At 39.5% G+C, this 20,870-nt stretch overlaps 1 protein-coding gene across 1 annotated transcript in view; it reads right to left on the minus strand.

The window, feature by feature from the left end:
- The window catches only part of ENPP2 (ectonucleotide pyrophosphatase/phosphodiesterase 2), a 115,589-nt gene that overhangs the window by 20,900 nt on the left and 73,819 nt on the right, over positions 1-20,870 (minus strand). Inside the window, 8 exon segments of the mRNA XM_081266480.1 lie at positions 1,351-1,402; positions 3,980-4,164; positions 5,281-5,368; positions 5,542-5,629; positions 7,937-8,064; positions 8,750-8,781; positions 11,947-12,072; positions 15,522-15,630. Of these exon segments, the coding sequence (XP_081122606.1) occupies positions 1,351-1,402; positions 3,980-4,164; positions 5,281-5,368; positions 5,542-5,629; positions 7,937-8,064; positions 8,750-8,781; positions 11,947-12,072; positions 15,522-15,630 (808 nt within the window).

The raw sequence follows: 20,870 nt of genomic DNA on the forward strand, positions 1-20,870 counted from the left end.
TTGACCTTGTGCATCTTTGCTGCATGGCTTGGGGGTGCTGTGCTTGTGTCCTATATGGTTCCTTACTCTCAGTTATTCCCCTGCTGTTTCAACAAGCTGTCCCATCTACTATAGTAACCCATACAGCAGCCTCCACACCCTCTTCTATTTTCTTCTAAAGTTTGGAATTTCAAAGTTAGAAGGAAGAAGGTAAATTGCATTTTTATTCCTAATTATTTATTGTCTCCACCCATTGCCATGTGACTTGTGAGACAGGGTCCCAGTGGAAAGAATATATTTCCCTGCACCATTGGTGCCAGTGATACGGCTTTGGCCAGTGAACTGTGAATGGAAGTGAAGTGCCTCATGATAGAAATGCTGAGTTGCAATATGCATTTCTGTGTGCTGCCCTAGACAGGCTATGTCACATACAGGGGCTACCCTGTCAACCCAGACTCTAGAATTCAGAGTAAAGCGGGTCAGGGACCCAATGAACCTAAAGTCAGCATAGTAAAATGCGAGCAGATCTTCTCTCTCTCTCTCTCTCTCTCTCTCTCTCTCTCTCTCTCTCTCTCTCTCTCTTTCTTTCTTCTTGGTACTGGGGATTGAACCCAGGGGCACTTTACGATTGAGCCACATCCAGCCTTCACCCTTTTTATTTTTTATTCTGAGACAGGGTTTTGCTAAGTTGCCAAGGCAGGCTTTGAATTTGCAATCCTCCTGCCTCAGTCTCCCCAGTTGCTGGGATTATAGGCATACACCACTGCTCCCAATCTTGTGTGTCTTTCCTGACAAAAATCACTGAGTTTTTTTTTTATCATATCTCAAGTTTGAAAAAGTTTATTAATACATGTTTGTTATCGATGTATGTTATACATGATGGCAGGATAAGATAGGAGGAGATTGAAGTCAGGCCTCAAGATAATCCTTTATTTGAAAGGGGAGTTCTGATTTGATTCCCCTGTATCTCTTTCCCTACAACATATACACTGACACTCTAGGTAGGTGAGCTTCAGCATAGAAACCAGCTGCTCATTTATAATTGTGACTACCATTCCTTGTATAGGAGTCCCCATTAGCACCTTCCCTTGAAACCCATCAGATACACAGTGGATTATCTGATTGGGGCGGGGGACTTGGAAGCAATTGAAGAAAATGAAAAATCAAGTCACAATTTTCTATCTCACAGCTGGCATCTTAAGCACACAGAATAAACCAACACCCTTCATCAGATGGATATAAAAATCACTTTGCAATACAAGTAGGAATTTTTTAAATAGTGTTCTTATACTATGAAGCAAATAGAAGTCTTCAATTTTTTCATACTAGAAAATAAACCTTATATAATTTTTTTTTTAACCAACCCCTTACCTTCTGTGGACCCTTTTGTATGAAGGCGTTTATTGAGTTCATCCAGCTTGTTCTTCATGAGTGAATACCAGAAAAGCGGGGGGGAAAAAAGCAAGTCAGAAATGTTCATTCTTTCCTGTACCCTCTGTCTATTTGATACTGCCTGCATCTTAAACTCTGTTAATATCATAAACTACTCTGAGGAATTTCTGTTTTGACATTCTAATCTCTACTTCCTAGTGGTTCTGTGTCTATGAGCACCTTCTTTAATCTCTCCATGACTGTTTCCTTTCCTTAAAGCTGTGGGAAATCATGTACCAACTTCCCATGTTGGTAATGATGTTTACCTGGGCATACAAAAATATATATAATTAATTATAATAGTGCCTCAGTATTTCAGATTAATCCTTAGGTACACTAAAATAATTTCCAAACTAATGGATGAAATTGCTTTCTCCAGAACTAAAAATTAATAAGTCAACAATTCTAAAACATAATTGGTCAGTGACTCTACCTTCCACTATATATATATCCTAGAGACATTTAAGCTTAAATGTCCAAAATACATTTACAATAACATTTGTTGCAGCATCATTCATAAGAGTAACATTTGAAATTACCAAGCGTTCTCAAATAGGAAAATCAATGAAATCAGTATGATACATTTTTACAATTAAATAAAACTATAAGTAGTAAAAATGAGTGAGCTAACAATATATTAATACACGTAAATCTATCTCAAAATCATAATGATAACATTTAAAAGGTATTTCATGTACAGTGGATTATAAATAAATGTTCACTGATTCTTTATGAAAACAACAATGATAAATAAAATAATTACAGGGTTCAAATAGTATAATAGCATTCATATAAAAATTTATACTATGCAAAATACACATAAATCATCTTTGGAAACATACTAAAGATTACATCATATATTATTTGAGATATATATATATATATATATATATATATATAAATAAAATAAACGTACAGACACATGCATTAGAAATATACACACTACATTCAGGACACCAGTAAACTCTGGGCAGGAAGGAGTTAGGATGGGGAGGGAAGCATGGAACTTCCACTGAACCTGTAAAGTTTTCTCTCTTATGATTTGTGTACTTAGGTATTCACTTTTTTAATTCTTTACATTTTTTTTTCAATATGTCTGGATGTCTTAGAGGAAGAAGGTAGTCTTTTGGAGAAAGCCATAGACTAAGACAAAGCAGAATTTTTCTGAAACAGTTTGAAAAGATATCCAACAGTCTCCTTCTTCTCAGAAGACAGATAATTCAGAAAACAAGAGGCAACCAATTGATTCCTGTAAACCTGTATCTGGCCTCCACCTCACCTCACGAGATGACTTCCTGTTGACTTTGGCAATGACTCCTCTAAACTGAGCTCTGAGATTTCCTGCCTTGTTATAACTAGTCTCTTTGGTTCTTGTCAAGAGAAAAAAAATGGGAAGAAGATTAAAATGGGGAAATGAGGAAGACAAGCAAACTGAACTCCTACAGTAGGGAACCTCCAAATGTGGCTCCTTGGACCCCCAGGAATCCTGAAAGGAAGCAAGTAGAAGGAGATGGAGACTAGGCAATAGGAGAAATATTTTACATTTTTCTAAAGCTGAAAAAAATATCATACATATAGTTACCAAAACACCACACATACAAATATGCCAGATTGCCTTGCTTTGGGCTGGCATTGTGTCAGTTGCATGTGGTAGCATTGGTTGATTCCTGCTGCTAGAAGCACTGGTTGGCTGCTATATTGGTCTTTGATCAATATAAATGTCAATAAGCAAATTATTGCCTAGCATTTTAGTTTGTTTGGTTTTCAAACACTGTTCAAACATGGAATGATGGTAGTCTCTGTAGCAACAATACTGCCTCATTGGTGTTGCACCTTTCCCCACCCCACTCTGTGTCCTGGGAGGCTGACCTCTGGGGACTGTATCAAAAGGCAAACTTGCCCTCTGGTTTCCTGTTGGACTCTACCAATGGGAGACATGTGTAGGGGAGTAAAGGAGAGAGAAAGGAGGGTATTATTCCCTGTCTCCCTCCCAACCAAGATGCAATGTACTACCTGGACTCAGCTAATAAATCTAATAGTTCCTTCCTACCCAGGTCTCTCTGTTCTGATAACTTGCCCCCACCCCTCACTTTTCAGGGTCTGGATCTATCCTCCTACCCCGGAGCACCTTACCATTCCTCATTGACTTCCATCTACCCTGCCCAGCCTCTGTAAATAGTTCTCTCATTAAACACGATTGAAACAATCTTTTCAAAGTGTCTTTCAAAACCTCTTTATCTTGGCCACCTGTTTCCTGCCAGGATCATGACTGATCGATATGTAATCCATGGCTGAAGAAAAGAAAACTTTTGGTTGGGATTTATGCATAGAATAACATTTTTTATTCTTCATTTTCTGTCTGTGTTCTGGTAGTAATGAGCCACTGCTGGATCCTTAAATTTAAATTTTAAATAAGAAAATTAAAATCTCTTGATCACACCATCTAGTGGCTCTACTTTGGACAGCAAAGAGAGAAACTATTTTCATCATCACAGAAAGTTCCACTGAACATGCTATTACAAACAAACCCCACCAGCTCCTCAGTGATAAATATAAAGGTTATTTCTACCTTTGGCTCTACCTTATCATCACAGGTGCAGCCCAGGTCAAAATCAGACTGAAGGTACATAATCCCTGGATAATTTGGTCGGGTAACTTCCTCTGGCATGGTTGGCCTGAAGGTATTAACACGCAGGAGGTGATTCAAACTCCCATGGGTTCCATTGTTAGGAGCTGGCTTCAATCCCAGGAGATCTGATGCAAAGAGAGAAAAGGAACCAGGAGCTTCTTAAATGTTTTCGGATGATATATAATAAGAATCAAAACCTTTCACCTCCAATGGTATGTAAACTCCCAAACACAAATCAAAATTGAGTAACACCAAATTTAGGTAGCAAGCATCCCTGACATACCCCCAAAACCATTCTGTCCTCACCATGTCTTGCCACAGCTTCCTGAAATAGCCATGCTCCTCACTTGACCATGAATAGAGAGAGGCACTGCCCAAAACAAGAGTGGAGGAAGAGGGTCTTACACAGCTATTGCCTATGTGTGTGTGATAGGTGTGACACTTCAAGGACTCTCAGCTTCCATATCACTGCCTTTCTGTACTTCTCTGGGACTTTTTCATCCAAAATAAGACTTATAATCAATAAATAACCATAGGTCTGTCCTCTAATACACTCCACACAAATGTGGGGACAAGAGGAGGCTCTGGCCTGGTGCCTTGAAGTGCCACTGTTACACCAACAGGATGATTTCACAGCAAGTGAATGGTTGCCAAGTGGGCACACAGTGACTGACTTGCCTGAGCTGGGAGGCAGGACAGGGAAGAGCGAGCAGCCAAGATGGGAAAAGAACCCAGGAGACCCGACTTACAGACTCCCCCTCTAACCACCAGACTGGCACTCCCTTACTAAATAGGAAAAGTTGTCCTCATTCAGCAACTAGAAGCTCAAGGAAGAAAAATAATTAGGAGCACATAAATAGCTGGCCAGGATGCAAGCTGGCAAGATTTTAACGGGGCTGCAATGTGAGAGAGAGAGGTGGGGAAAGCTCCATGCCCAACTCTTGCTTCATCAGGTCTCTGACCAGCAGTGTCAAACTGTAATGCTATGTTGGATCAGCCAGAGGCTGCCAACAGCAACACTGTGAAAACTCCCTGCTAGTCAACTGTTGAAGGGAGACAAAGACGCCTTAGAAGGGATGACATTCTGTCCTCTGAACCAATGAGCAAGTTACTACATTTTTTTTTTTCCGAAAAGCAGAGGTGGTCTTAGAAGAGACATCTCGTTTCTTTCTCTGACATTCAGGAAGTTCGTACATGAACTAAAGATGGCGTCCCTGGTTTTGATTTAATGAGTGACTTACCACACATGACATTGTAAAGTTCAATGTTTTCAAACGGAGGCACTTTAGTCTTGTACTTAAACGTTGGGCCATAACCTACAAAAACGGTCTTCCAAAAGAAAAGAAAACAAACAGAAACAATTAACCACTCCTGCCATTCAGTAGCAAGCCTTGCTCTATGTATGAATGCCACAACAAGATGTCACTCACCTCTCCACTCCCATCCCTCCCAACAATGGCTAAAACAAAACGCAACGTCAGCGCACAGTTCTGAGATCCTACCTGCATGCTGTTGACTTTGTTATCAAATCCATGGTCCCCCTGGAAAAAACATTTTCCTGATGGTTTCTTATAAACATCCAGAGGTTTCCTATATTGAAACAATTTTATCATCAGTCAGGATTTCTCCTGAAATCACTCTGATAAAAAGCCATTTTCAGGATACAGAGGATCTCTGAGAAGGGGCTTTTGAAAGCCCGTTTGTCTCTGTTTTGATTGCATCATTCCTGTGGTGATGACAAGATACTTCTCTTCATTTCTCCAAGCATCCTTGCCTTGACAGTCACCCCACAATCAATGGAGACCTTTGAACAGAATCAGTACCCTCCTTGTAGATCCTCGCAGAACACTTATCCTGGGTAATGCTCTGCCTGCCCATGTGCCTCACTAGCCTTCAGAGTGTTAAGACTTTCCCTGTGGGACCACATGCCACCACACAGTAGGCTCTTTAAAAATATGAGATATTTCATCAATGCTTTGAGTTCTGGATTCTGTAAAAGGATTGTATGCAAATTTGCCTCTAAGTACACTACAACTAGAGTATAATTGTACAATTGAGAGTCAGATGAACTCTGATGGTGACATCTAACAAAATCCTACACAATATCTCTTCTTAGAAATAGAAAATGGGGGAGCTGGGGCTGTAGCTCAGTGGCAGAGTACTTGCCTAGCATGTGTGAGGCACTGGGTTCCATCCTTAGTACCACATAAAAAATAAACAAATAGAGCAAAGGCATGCTGTCCATCTACAACTACAAAAAAAAATTTTTAAAGAAAACAAAGAAATAGAAAATGAAAAACTGCTCTCAAGACGTCAAGCTCATTAATCTTTCCCCTTGTAACACGAATTCACCTTTTACATAAGTGTCATAAGATCCTTTTCCAAATAAAGTTTATGTTTATTAATATGAGTATTCCTAATACCTACAGGGCACATAGCACTGAAGCAAAGTACTTGGGGAAAATAAAGAAATCTATCAAAAGTGTATCCATCCTTAGCAAATAGCACCTTGAAGTTGGGATGGTAATAACATATGTGCATATGTAACCCAGCCATGAAAGAGTTAATATTAAAAAGATTTACTGCTAATTAAAATGCCTGGGGCTGGGGATGTGGCTCAAGCGGTAGCGCGCTTGCCTGGCATGCGTGTGGCCTGGGTTCGATCCTCAGCACCACATACAAACGAAGATGTTGTGTCCGCTGAAAACTAAAAAATAAATATTAAAATTCTCTCTCTCTCTTAAAAAAATAATGCTCAGGCATTGCCAAATGGGGGGCAAAATACTCCCCTTGTCTCCACCCATGACTTTAAAAAAAATAAAAATAAAAAAATAAAATGCCTGGCTTAGGTCTATGTTAATTTGAACAGCTGTCATCATCTTTCACATAACATCTGCTCAACCCCCATATGCTCTTCTTCATATAAACCTGACAACTGCATCAAATTTTCTCTCTTCCCCCCAAGTCACCCCATACATAAAAGGTCCTGCACAGGGTATAACCAAGCCATTTTGGACACATCTCTGTAATGCTTCTAACTCCTCATGTCTGTTCTACATGATTTCAATAATTTCTGACATTCACATATATCTCTTAATAACCCCACATATTTAACTCTATCAACCCCTTCAGATTACAGTAGGACCTTTATGTGTTTGCCACACGTCTTTCTAAGTATTCTCTATTGATACAAGTTCCTAGGGAACCAATTTGTCATTATCTAGTCTCCTTTGTAAACGGAGTAGAGAACCTAGGTAGGATGCATGTCATAGCTATTTTGTCATTGCTGCAGACAGATTCACAGCACTGTTCTTAAGGGAAAAGTTAAAGGAAGAGGGTGTGGATTATGGCTGCCTCCAGGGCTGGTTGAAAATGAACCAACTTTCAGCAATTAATTCTTTAAAACTGTCTGAGCCTCCAGATGTCCTACACCAGATTCAAAAGCAAGACTTCATTAATATTTGAAAGAAGGCAAACATGGGAAATAAAGCAATGTAAAACACATTCACAATAATAGGTTTTTAGATTCACATTTCCTGAAGTCCTCCATAAACACTGCTATAGGCGAAGTCTCATCAACCAAGATCACATCCATCCTGGGTCCAAGGACAAGGTCCAAGTTATAATTTTGACTGGTTCAAATAATAAAAACAAAGGCTAAAATATCAATTCAAAATTGGATACAAGCATACACACATGCACATATGTGCATGAAGACACTCCAAAGGGACACAAACACACTGACACCCAGAACGAGGAGATGCGTCATCTCAGCCCTTAACTGAGATGAGTCCAACTATTTCTTTTAATAATGACCAAGAACCTTAAATTATTTCCAGTTGCCAAAGAGATGGCCTCAAAGATAAGAAACAGAGACAGCCGGCGCCCCCAAGTTACCTTGCAACGTGCCACCTGCGGTCCACCAAGAGATGGATATCCTCAATTCTTCGGTTGTTGGCATAATGCAAGCGTTTGGGAAGGTGCTGTTTCATATAAGGCTTAAAGTGCTGATCTGGTTTTTTACACTGAAATAAAAATGAACATTGGTCATTTTCTTCTAGAAGAAATCCTAGGTGTTCTCTCCCTTAAAAGTTGAAGGCAGTTTTAAGCTCAACAAAAGAGTGGTTCGTGAATAAGTGGAATTTGTTACCCCCTATCAAATAATATACACTGAAAATAAATAAGTTTAAAGGGAGTTGGTTAGCTTTGGAGATAGTACAGCAGGCTATTAGAGGGGAGGGAGGAATTTGGAAGACACATTCCTGACTCAGGATGAGCCTAACTGAGAGCAGCTCAGACCCTAAGGCCTTTCCCAACTGCTTCAAGTCAAGGGGTAGAGAAAGGGAGGTGTGATACACATAGTTCTGTCTGAGGAAAGTTGCTAGTGCTTTAAGGGTCTCTGCCCTGAATCAGGGAACAATGGATCCAGATGGTGGGCAGATCTGTTTCAGAGAAAGTAAAGATTTGATTAATGGTGAATGAAGACTTATCAGTTCTAATGGAAGGATCCAACAGTCTCAGTTTTCATAATTGCCAAGACCATTCTGGGGCCTGCAGTTGACCCCAGGCCAGAAGTTTTGAAGGCTCTCAGGGCAACAAATACAGAAGATGGCAGGGAAGTGAGGAAGCTGTTCCTCCAACCCACAGTGGGGGATGATCATGGAAGAAAAGCGCTTGAAGAGCAGAGCCCTGGTGGCTTCCAACACTTACCGTGAGGTTAGCAATAATGACTTTGGGGTCATCTGTGCAAAGAGAGAGGGAGAAAGATTTCAAAAAACATGACAATATTTACTTGCAGGATATTCAATTCTTTATCCCAGAAGGACTATCACTTTAATAGTTTATTTTAAACGTATATATAATTATGTGGGGTTTCATATTTCAGTCAGTAAAATGCAATTAAACAAATGAAACAAATCCTATAGCAAACTTGTCTGTTGGTCCAGGTCTTCTCTTCTGGAAGGAAATTCCTCGTTTCATAGCACCAGGATACTGCTAGGTAAATTTCTCCCAAGTTGCCCAAAATGGTTCCTCTGAAGCAGAGACTTAGTTTATTTTCAATTTAATGTCAGGAACTAAACTGAGCATTGGGGCTTTCAACACAACTTCCTATTTATCTGCAGGTCTTTGAAACAAGTCACCACTCTGTTTAAAATGAATCTTCTGATCCATTGAGTTATATATTTAAAGGGAATTTTGTTTTCATGGTAATATTATGAGCCTAATTACATAGGGGCTGTTTCTTTCCGGTCATGGGCACACACATATGCATCTTCTTGTTTTTCATTACCAGCAAACAAAGGCTATTTTAGTCAATACTCTGAACCAGCTAAAAGCAAAACTATGTAAATGATGGCTGTGTATAAACAGGATTATATTATCTGAATGTCCTCTTTTGGGGGGATTGTGGGGAGAAAGAGGAGATTGTAGGTTGTTTGGATTTTGTTTTGTTTTCCAAAAATTTGGTGCAGTATGTCATTATAGAATCAGCAAAAAATGGAAAACAGCATTCAGGAGAGATGCCCACTGTCATGGTGCAGCCGTCCCTGCCATCTAAATGTCAGTATGCGTATCACTGGCTGCTGCAATCCCCAGAGCCTGGTACACAGTAGGCACTCAGTAAATATTTATTAATAAATATTAAAATATGTCTGTTCATATTGCTGGAAATACATGTTGCCTTGAAGTATAAATACATACACTTCAAAAACTACTTTCGGAATCTTTGTTCTAAAGCCATGAATCCAAAACTAAAATGTGCAGTCCATCCTATTTAAATCGGGGTTAAATTTTAGTTGCATCTTTTAATGGAAAGTGAAAATGATAACAATAATGGCTAACCCAACTTGAGTTCATACCACGTGCCTGTCACTCTAGAAGAGCTTTGGAAGGGCTTTCTCTCTGGTTGTCCATAATCACCCCAGGAGGGAGATGCTTTCAGATCCTCACTAAGCCAACCAGCTTTGGAAGGTAGAGGAGGCCGCACACTCGGATGCCCAGGCAGCCAGATTGACAAAGCCATCTTTAAATCTCTACACTTTTGAGCCTCACAAACCACAGTCCTCAAAGAGGCCAGAGCAAGTTCATATTCTTTGATAATGAAGAGAAATAAATAGCATGGGGCAATCTTGTACTCAGATACATTCCAGAGAATTACTAGAAAATAACAAATACCCAAGTCCATGTTTGAGACACCAGTCCTTCAATCCTGACCTCCTCATCTTTGTATGCCACCAAGTCCCACTTGTATGAACAAAGGGTAGTGATTAAGAATAGGCAAATCTGGGTTTCTGTCCCAGCTTGCCACTTACTAACTGTCCTCTGAGCCAGCTCCTTCACCCCTCTCTGATCATTCACTTGTACTGCCTACAAAGAAGATAATAATACATATCACACAGGACTATTAAAAGGATTAAATAAAATTGTGTACATAGTCAGCTAAAATAAGGATGCAATTAAACCACCATCATGATTAACCCTTCCTTAGCTTTGACAATTTGCTAGTGCACGTTACACCAGTGTCAGTTATATATACATAATGTCTCATTTAGTCTTTCCCACAGTCTGTAATTTACAGATCAGAAAGCCAAGGCACAGAGTGTTAAAGAAGCTTGCCCGACATTACCCAGTGAGTCCCTGGCAGAGCTAAGGTTTGAACCTGGACATGTGGACACCATTTTTGCCTTTTGCTACCCTGCTTTCCTGTCTCTCCCAATGAAGTCACATATGATAATGTTTTGTAGAGCGTAAAGCATTTCATTTTGGATAGTTATGATTTCACACTTCCCAAGGAAAGTCCCTCTTTCCCCTAAACAACCTCCCTATTATATTTTCAGATATCAAAAATATCTTTTAAAACAGACATACTCTTTCTTACCTAAGCAAAAAGCAAATACTAAATTCAAGAGGTACCCATAAACTGCTTGCATCTAGTCTATACCAACAGCCCACCTATCTCAAGTGAGCAAAGACAGGAGGCTGTGTGGGACAAGAAAGGACAAGGAAAGAAGAAGCAAGAAACACCAATGTTTTGTTTATTTCACAACCTTGCTTGGAACTGACCTTGGAAATTTCCCAAATGTGTTGACTCAGGAACATAATTTGGGAAAAAAAACATTTAATTTTCTAAAACTTTAACCTTGGTGTCAATGGTTTCTTATTACCAAGGCTTGAAAACTCCAAAAATGTTCTTTTTTCAAAATCAGCCATGTCTCCAATAAAACTATAGACTTCTCAAAACCTAGGTGGGCAGCACCTAAATGTCTTAGTGCACAAATTTAAAAGTCTTTAGTGGCATATCATCACTTGACATGTAAAGCCCAAGTCACAAAATTATTCCTGTTAATTTCACTGCCAATCTTTCAAAACAGTTGCCAGTCCCAAGGGCTTAATATTTTCCCCTCCTGGGTTCCACCAATCACTTTGACAAAGGGGAAGAGCCCCCTTCCACGTGGTTAGAAACTTTCAGTGTCCAAAAGTGGTTCTCTGTAGACTCTAGTTTTAGCTAAGGAGCTAGCTTGAACTTAATGCTGAAAAACTCTTTTCTTGTAAACAGAAAGTTATGGTTATAAACATGCCTCAAATTAAGTTAAATTTCTACATGATAAAAATAAGAGTAAATATTTACATAATACTAGTCTGTGCCAGGAACTACTCTGAACAATATACATAGATTAATTACCACAACTCTGTAAATAGCTACTGTCATTTATCATCCCCATTTTCCCCATATCAGAGGGGGAAAAAAAAACTTAGGTTTAGGATTTAAATGACATACCCAAGGTCACTCAGCTAAGCAGGAGCAGAGCTAGGATTTTTGCCAAAGTGTTCCAGCTCCAGAAAACAAACCTTTACCCAGTCCACTGTATTATCACTCTAACCACGGAGCATTTTAAGCATCAACTTACATTTAGCATTGTTGCTAAATTTGGATCGAATTCTTCCTAGAGTTCCAGGCACTAAAGTAATATCATCCACATTGGTCAGGTAATTACTCAGGAACTCAGTTCTATCACATGTAACATCTTCCATACCTATAAGCAAGGGGGGAAAAGCATTTTCAGGCAATATTAAAACTAAAATCTTAAAAGTGTCAGACTCTCAAGATGACATCCAAGCCTCACTTTATTTAGTTCTTAACGGGAGGAACCCTCACAGTTGAGATCCTGAAGCTGACTTTCAGCTTTTCAATGGCTCTCTGGGTAACCTTTCACTGGACTTTGATTTAGCCATATCATCTTGCAAGCACCAGAAGATTGAAAATGCATCATCTCAGTAATCATTTAAGTCATTGAGCAAGAACATCAAGACAAAGGAACTAATCATGTTTTTAAAAAACAAACAATTTAAAGTCATTATGAAAAAGATCTATTCTTAAAATATATACATAGATTTCTTCAAACTCTTCCCAGCTGGGGGTGGTATAAATAACTGGAATACACAGTTCTGTGTCTCTTTTACCAAATGTCTTTCTCCAGCTCACTCCCCACCCCTCGCCCCCCCCCAATCTCCCTCCCTTCCCCCCTCCCTCTCTCTCTGTCTCACCCTCCCCATCCCCCTCTCTCATGCATCTGCTATCTTAAGCACATAATCACCAGCCCTCACTCTGTCTCCTCTGGTGGCCTTGGATGTTACTGACAAAACAATACTGGCAACAAGAGATGAGAAAGGAAAATGTCAGCTCCAATGACCACCCAAACTGAAAAACAAAATAATTCTGAAAACAAGTTGTAAACAGTGTAATTAGAACTGAAAACTAGCAACTAGAGCACAGAAAGGGTCTAGATAAGGAATTGTTTTTAACCAAACAATGTTCTTTCTCCCACCTCAAAATTTCTTTTCTTCCCTCCATCAAGGAAAGTTTCTTGATCAATATTTTTAAAATAATAAAAACAAACGTGGAATCATAAGCTGAAGGCATCTAGTAGAGACCTTTATTTGCCTTTTGGGAATTTATGACATGGAAATTTCATGAAGGTTTAATAGACAGTAGTCCCTCCACATCCAGTTTTGCTTTCCATGGTTTCTTTTTTTTTTTATTTTTTTTTTCCCATGGTTTCTATTACCCATGGTAAATAATAGTCCAAAAATATTAATGGAAAATTCCAAAAGTAAACAATTTGTAAATTTTAAATTGCCATTCTGAATGCAATGATGAAATCTCATGCCTTTCTGCTCTAAACTGCCCAGGACACGAATCATCCCTTTGTCCCAGCGTATCCACATTATATATGCTCTCCACCCCATGCTAGTTGAAAGAAAGAGGCAACATTCATATAAATTTTATTACATTGTATTCTCCTAGTTGTTGTATTTTATTACTAGTTTTTATTGTTAATTTCTTATTGTGTCTAATTTATAAACTAAACTTTATTGTAATTATGTATGTATCACTGGCTGCTACAAAGCATGACATATACAGGGTTTTGTATTATTCACAGTATTAGGTATCCACTGGGGCTCTTGGAACATACTTTCCTTGGATAAGGGGAAACTACTTGATTGCTTTACACAATCCATGATATGCATATTCTCTAAGAGGGAAATAGGTGATTCCGTAAAGGCTTCCTAAGGTTTTATTTTATTTATTTTTATTTTTGAATTTTTTTTTAGTTATAGATGGACACAATACCTTTATTTTATTTATTTATTTTTATGTGGTGCTGAGGATCAAACCCAGTGCCTCATATGTGCTAGGTGAACCCTCTACTACTGAGCTACCACCCCAGCCCCTTCCTAAGGTTTTAAACTAAAGAAATAAAGCCCAGTGTGGCCCAAACCTAGTAAAATTCAAATGATAACCTCCTGTAATTCCAGATCCATATCCTGTATCCTTTCTTAAATATAAATTAGAAGGAAGAAAGAGAGAAAAACAAATCTCAACATAGCATAAGGGTTATATATCATTTCCTTTAACACTCAAAACTCTCAGGAAGAAAATTTTAAAACAAACAAGCAAAAAAAAACCTCAACTACCTCAATCTTAGCCCAAGGATGGAAAGTCTCCAAATAGATATAAATGGAGGACTGGAGGGGTGTTCAACTTGTTACATTCTAGGGAGTCACTGATGCCGCTCCCAGGGTGCATGACCTCCCTTGCTTTCAAAGTTCAGAGGGCAAGTTTGCTTCTCTGGCATTGCCACACATTCCACCTCCAGACCAACTTGGCATGGTTAGAGTCAGTGTTCTCCATCTTCAGATGAGGAGCTCACACTTCAAGAGGCCCCAGAACTTGTATAGCATCAAATAGTGGCAAGATGCAATTTGAGCTTTGCTGAAATTCATTCTGACCTCAAAGCTCACACCCCACAACACTAAACCCTTTTTGGAGAGAGAGACTGTTGCTTCCCCAAACCAAATGGATCTACTAAACTTAGAAGCCTGCACACTGAGAAAAAGTTTTATTCTGTCCATGACTTTTACAGTGCTTCAGCATGTGATTCACTGGGACAATCTACTTCTTAGACACCTGCCTCCAGCATGTGAGCAAATACTCTTGACACATCTGGGCGACTCAGTTGAATCAGCTGTGTTACATGCTCCAGATTCTCTGTTCTGTCCTCCCCACTAAGCCAAACTCACAGAATATAATTTCACAGGGGGTAACAGGCTCCTCAGGGGAGCAAGTTAGTCCCCACAGCTTTTCTCCCCACAGTCTGTCAGAGATCTTCTAGAACATTTCAGACCTAGAGCCCAGCTTTGACTAGGAAGATTCACCAGCTATTCTCAACAGAACTGCCAAAGAGTCAATGAAGTTTTCATCTTCCAAACTCTACTAAAAGGGAGCAGTTAGGAATTCCAAGGTCATTATTTCAATTGGGTAGTTCAGGAAAGCAGTGTGCATGTCTATGAAATAAAAATGTCCCATAGGCCCCATCATCATACTGTGCTTATAAGGTTCCACCTCAGAGTGAAGCTGTCATGAGTTTTACTACGTTATAAAATGTTTAGAAAACTGCTCCTTGAGCTGCTGCCGCTGCAACAGAGGGCGCTGGTTTTGGCTTTGAATTCTTCAGTGAGTTAGGGAAATGGCTGAACTTGTAGTACATGGCTTCTTTGACAAGACCCTGTCTCTCTGCCTCCTTATCATATTCCCATGCATGTTTCAACCACCCAAAATCTGTGGGCTCCTTTGAGGGGTGTGGTCCACAAGGATGGGAGATTATCACCTGATGTGCCAGATTCACAGAGCAAGTCCTTAATATCACAAGTGAATCACCTGCCTTAAGAGACAGATTTTGAAGAGAGGCCTCTCCTGCAAAGAATAGAAAGATATAGAAGACCCTGATTTTGATTTAAAAGAACCCAGGGTCATCTCAGGTTGTTTGGAATCATGACCTGATTTCTTTCCCTATCCTGAAGAAAAGGAAAAGGCGGTGAAAAATAGAAACTTGGATTCTGGGGGGTGCCAGTGTTCCTTTCCTTTACACCCTCAGAAGCATCTATTTATCTATCTTATTAGCAAAGAAAAACAAAGCTTTACCGTGATCTCCAACAAAGATGACATTCACACACCGATGCAGCTTGAGCTGTTTCAGTCCATCCATTAACTGTCCCACAGTTTTGTCAATTTCCCTCAGAGGATTTGTCATCTGGAAAAAAGAGCAAGTTAGTTCTCACAGGTTTTGTTTTTGTGGTTTCGGTTTTTGACCTTTCAGTTTCCACAGATGGTCTACCATTAGAACATTCTGGAAGGAAAACTTCAGGCCCAGTGGCAGAGCTTTGTCTAAAGGGGAGATTTTCCTGCCATTTTTAATGGAAATCTGGTCTAAGGACTTCATACCTTTTTCAAGATAATTAATAACTCTCCTCATCCAATTCTTTTCAAGATTCTTGGATATAAAAATAGAAATATTAAATTCATTTAGAGAAAAGGCAATTTTTTTGGAAAATTCCTTAACAACAGCATCTTTTAAGTTCAAGAGTTTTGAGAGTGAACAGAAAGTTGGATGGATGGTTTAAGCCCCTTGTCTCTGTGTAAAATTGCATTAGGCTCCAAACTTAGGCAAGAACAGAGTGCTATATGAAATTATAAGCTCCCATAGGGTAACAAATAAGAACATCACTAATGGGACCCATCACATGTCCCAAAGAAATCTATTGTCAGCTTCTAAAAGCAATAGATTAATGGAAGAAGTTTTCTAAGAATCAAGCTACTGTTCCTCCAATCAGTTCTTTTCAAGCGAGTTTTGAGTGAAATGAGAACTTACAAGATCCCTAACTGAAAAAAAAAAAAAAATGAACCAGAGTTTTTTCTAGAACGTTTCTTATTTAGTCTAATACAAAAACTCACTTCTTCTCTGAAGAACATTTTCAAAGCCTAGGAAACATAATCATCTCATATTTTTCTTCAGATGGAAGTCTAACAACTCAAGCACTCCCACACACTACAGGTCTCCCTTCTCAATCTCATCTCTAACTGTGCAACGGAAAGATTTTTATATGAAACTTCACATCAGACAAACCCTTGAGAGCACTCTAGATGAAGTTTGCAGTTTAGCTGGCAATCACACACATCTACCTAAGATAACCAGGATAAGATCAGAAGAGATCTGAATATCATTATTACTCAAACACATAATGTTATCTTCCACTGGTACCTTCACAGAGGATTCAAGAACTTTCTTCCTATTGTTTCATCAGTGAAATCGGGTATAGACCTTTTTTCTTCATGGGAGGCATTAGTATTTCAAAACCTATCCCAAGGAATAAGTTAGAACTGAAAGTTTCAGAAAGAGATGAGCAATGGAATGTGAAGGGACTAACAGATGTGGGGCTCAGCGGCACTTGCTTCTGAGAAAACCACACTCTCCTCCAAGATCCTTGTCTAGATAAAGAAATAACAAACGCATAACATATGTCAGTCCTTGGCAATGTCTTGTTTTCCTTGATTCATCAGGACAATTCAGGTAAAATCCCGAAACTACTTCTTAGTTTCTGATCTGTTCAGACAACTATAAATAAGAGATTGCCTCATAAGTATTTGAAGGTTTCAGGAAAGTAGTAACCATAGGCTCTTCTGAGTGTACCAGGACGAGTAAATATTACTCACGTCATTATGAGAAAACACACGACTCTGCCCATTGTTTTTTTCTTTCATTCTATCTCAGTTATTGCCTTGCCTGTACTCTAAGATTGTTTCTGATCTCTGAGAGTACAGACCACTAATCTAAGTCAACTTTCTATTGAATTCTAATCTACATAGTTTTTGCCGACTCCTCCTGCTACCTTGTGGGGTCATTCTCAAGAACCAAGGTCACAAACCATTGACTAATTCTGTGCATAAGTGCAAGCAAAACCAATAGCCCTCTGGACAGTCACTCCAGCCTCAATGTTAATACCCGTTTAGGGACAATGAACTCTGAAGAAAGTCAAAGACTCCTTTTTTTTTTTTTCTGTCATGCAAAAGCTCAAGAAGTCTTCATATCAGTGTTCACCTCTGAAGTACCAGATTCTTCTGGACTCCAAGCCCAAGGACATGGCACCAGAGTTTTTCTAAAACGTGTATCCAGCCAATTTTCGAACTGAAGCACTGGAGGAAACCTTCAACTCAGACGTGCCCGCCACAAAGCTTTGGAACAATAGATAAACTTACTTTGTCCTGACGAGTTTCCGCTGCATAATGATCCATCCTATGTAATTTTCTTCTTCTTTTCTTTGGAGGAGCAACGGGTCTTTCCTGTCTCCTCTTAGGGGCAACTTTCCTCTTAGGTCTCTTAGCCGGAGTAAGAGATGGGCCATAACTACTCTCCTGTACTGGCGGATAGAGATGTCTGCACTCAGAGGCCGTCTGTCCCTCTGGGTCAGATGATAAAGCTCACCTTTTCCGTCTGGGGTCAGCAGAGACTTAGAAAGACTAAGGCTGCTTAAGTGAGAACACATGGGTAGGACAGGTGATTCAAGGACCTCTCTGGAGAGAAGCCTCCTAAGCGGGTCTTGAAGCTGTTGTCTCAGCTTCTTTGCTGGGAACAAGAATGTAATTTAAGACAATCGAATCATATGGGCTTCTTCTAGCTGACAAGCTTGCTCATAGATACCCCCAAAGGTGACATTAGAGAAGTCCTGTAACGCAGCACTCCTGCATTAGGGAGAGGCTGATCCTTGGTTACAAAAAGCTCTCCATTAATAAAGTACTAGTTTACCACCAGAGAGAAGACTAGTCACTTGGCCATCTCAAGATGGGAATACAATTCATGAAGGTGGTTCCAGTTCAGAAAAGCATGGGTATCTAACTGTCATGCCACTAAATTGGTCACAGCACTGTCACCTTCATTGGCAAGGATCATGGAAATTTTTTAACCCAAGGATGGAATGAAGCATGAACAACTCCTTGGTCCCGAATACATCTGACACATCGGGACTTCCAGCAGGAGAGAGAACCTCTCACTGACGACCAAAGTTTCCGGTACAGAGGAACTTGACATAAACAGTACTGTATTTTTAGAAACGCTCTTTGAAAATTAGATAAAATGTGACAATTCATCAAGATTTCCTCATCTTGATCTCCAGAGCCAGAATGGCTCTATTTACATCTTTGCTGTCCCTTACATCCTCCCCTGATTGGGAGGGTGGCAGTGCTACAGATTTTGTTTCAAACTCCAGAGAACAAGTGAAGTCTGATACTTAAACTGAGTGAAGAAGATACCCTTTTGGGACCTCCAAATGCTGGAGAAAAATAGGCCCCTGATTTGCTGATGGTGCAAAGGTGAATTAAAGCAGCAAGCTCTGCTGTCTACGTAGCTAACTTCTCTCCTGGCAGGACTGTTCCAAGAGCCATTCAGATGCAGGAAGGGGCAGGAGGAGGAACAGTGTTAGTGTATCCAAGAAGGAGAACATCTGCCATGCGCTCTCACAGTTTCCAGGGCAAGCGACTGCAAGGGCTCTTCTGTTTCTGTCTCATCCTCTTTCTCCGGCAAAGCGATCTAAAGACACAGCCCCAGAGACTTGGATTTGGTTTGGTTTAATGCCTCTAATTTTAGGCAAATCTCCACGAGAAGAGCAAGAAAAGGAAAAGAAGGATTTTCCATTTCATGATCACCAAGTACATTCTTCTAGCACTCAAATCTGCCCATCAAACACCAGGCCACTTGCAAGAGACTTCAACATTCCAAAGACTCCCAAGGGGAGCCCTTCCGATTGCAGCAGGTTAGAGGAGCAGGAGAAGTAGGGTTTAGTCAAACTGAGTTTTCATCCAGGGATTACAGTGCATGTATTTCCTTCTTCAAATGTTAGAGGGAGATGAAAGCTAAGTTTTCAATGACCAGCCATACTGTAGCCTGAATTTAGAAGTTTTAGCCTGAGGTTATTAGGAGGATGGGAAGGAGAGGGGCAAATTTCCCTGCTTTTCAGAAGGATATGTTGCCATCTGAAGGTAGGGACTAGCCAGCCAAAGCTCTGCCTCTAGGTCTGGAGGAGCAGCCCAACAAGAGGTCACAGAAAAGGCATACAAGATTTAAGAGAAAAAGGTTGCGCCAATAATCAAAAGCAAGCTTATGTTTGAACATTCACCATTACACTATGAAACCAGGAGCAATACACCATTTCTGGATGCCATTAGCCCAGTGTTTGGTCATCTTAATACCTTTTAGAATCATCCTGAAAAGGGGTACTCAAGTATTATGTAAACAAAGCACAAACTCTAATTGAGTTCATCTTATTGTAGCATACAACATTCTGATAGAATCATTTCAATTAAAATTCAAATGCAAGTTATTTTCTCATATGTCAAGGATAGCATGCTAATGATTTTAAAAGTAGTTTTTCAAGTGTATAGTCTTTTCATGTCCATAAAAGTATATAGGGATATCTATGTATTAATCTGCATATAGGACACATAGGCATATAAGCCAATTAGTCTATGCCCAAAGAAAGATTTTGCTCACTTGCTTTGGTTTTGTGTTTAAAACTGTAAACTGTTTTGTTTTGTCTTGTTTTTAGTTAGAATAAAATTCCTAGAACCACATAAGAAATAGTTGAAACCTGAAAATACTCCCTCCTTTTTCAGAAAAATCGACCAGGTGATCAGATTACCATTACTGAAGAGATAATCTAAATTATCCAATTAAGAGTATTTACTCAGTAGGTATATGAGAAAACACCCATCTGCAAATATTAGTACTAAAAAGAACATAACATGAATGGTTTTAACTTTTAATTCAAAAATACTTTAGGAGTAAAGATCCATTTGTATATTTATGAGCACTCCTGGACATAGAAACCATCTTTACAGCAAATTAAAGCATTCTATATTACACTTCATTCATTCATTGCTCAGAACTTAAAATGTTTGTTTCTTAATTAAAACACAGGCACATCTACTTTCAATAGGTAATTGTAACTGAAATACATGTTAGAATTCCAAAGATGTTCATGGAAAAAGAACAGTTCTTATTAAACTACACAACCTAAAGTATAAAATGAGTGATACCTCATCTGTACTATTAAAAGCCAGCTTCTGAATTAAAGAAAATACCCTGTGTGATTTGAACACACTTATTAACAGACCACTTTGATGGTTCCCTAGACTGAAGGAGTAATCCCAGCAGCTCAGGAGGCTGAGACAGGAGGATCGCAAGTTCAAAGCCAGCCTCAGCAAAAGCAAGGCACTAAACAACTCAGTGACACCCTGTCTCTAAATAAAATACAAAATCGGGCTGGGGATATGGCTCAGTGGTTGAGTGCCCCTGAGTTCAATCCCCAGTACAAAAAAAAAAAAAAGTTTCCACAGGAAGGCCATGGTATGGGAGCCAGAAGTTCTGAGGATCTCTCTCCAGGTTCTCCACTTACCTGCGAAGCCACTTAAGCAGCCCAAAGTTCTTCCAATACCAGTCTC

The sequence above is a fragment of the Spermophilus citellus genome, assembly GCF_964194105.1.
Source record: "Spermophilus citellus genome assembly, chromosome: 14".
Classification (NCBI taxonomy): Eukaryota; Metazoa; Chordata; class Mammalia; order Rodentia; family Sciuridae; genus Spermophilus; species Spermophilus citellus.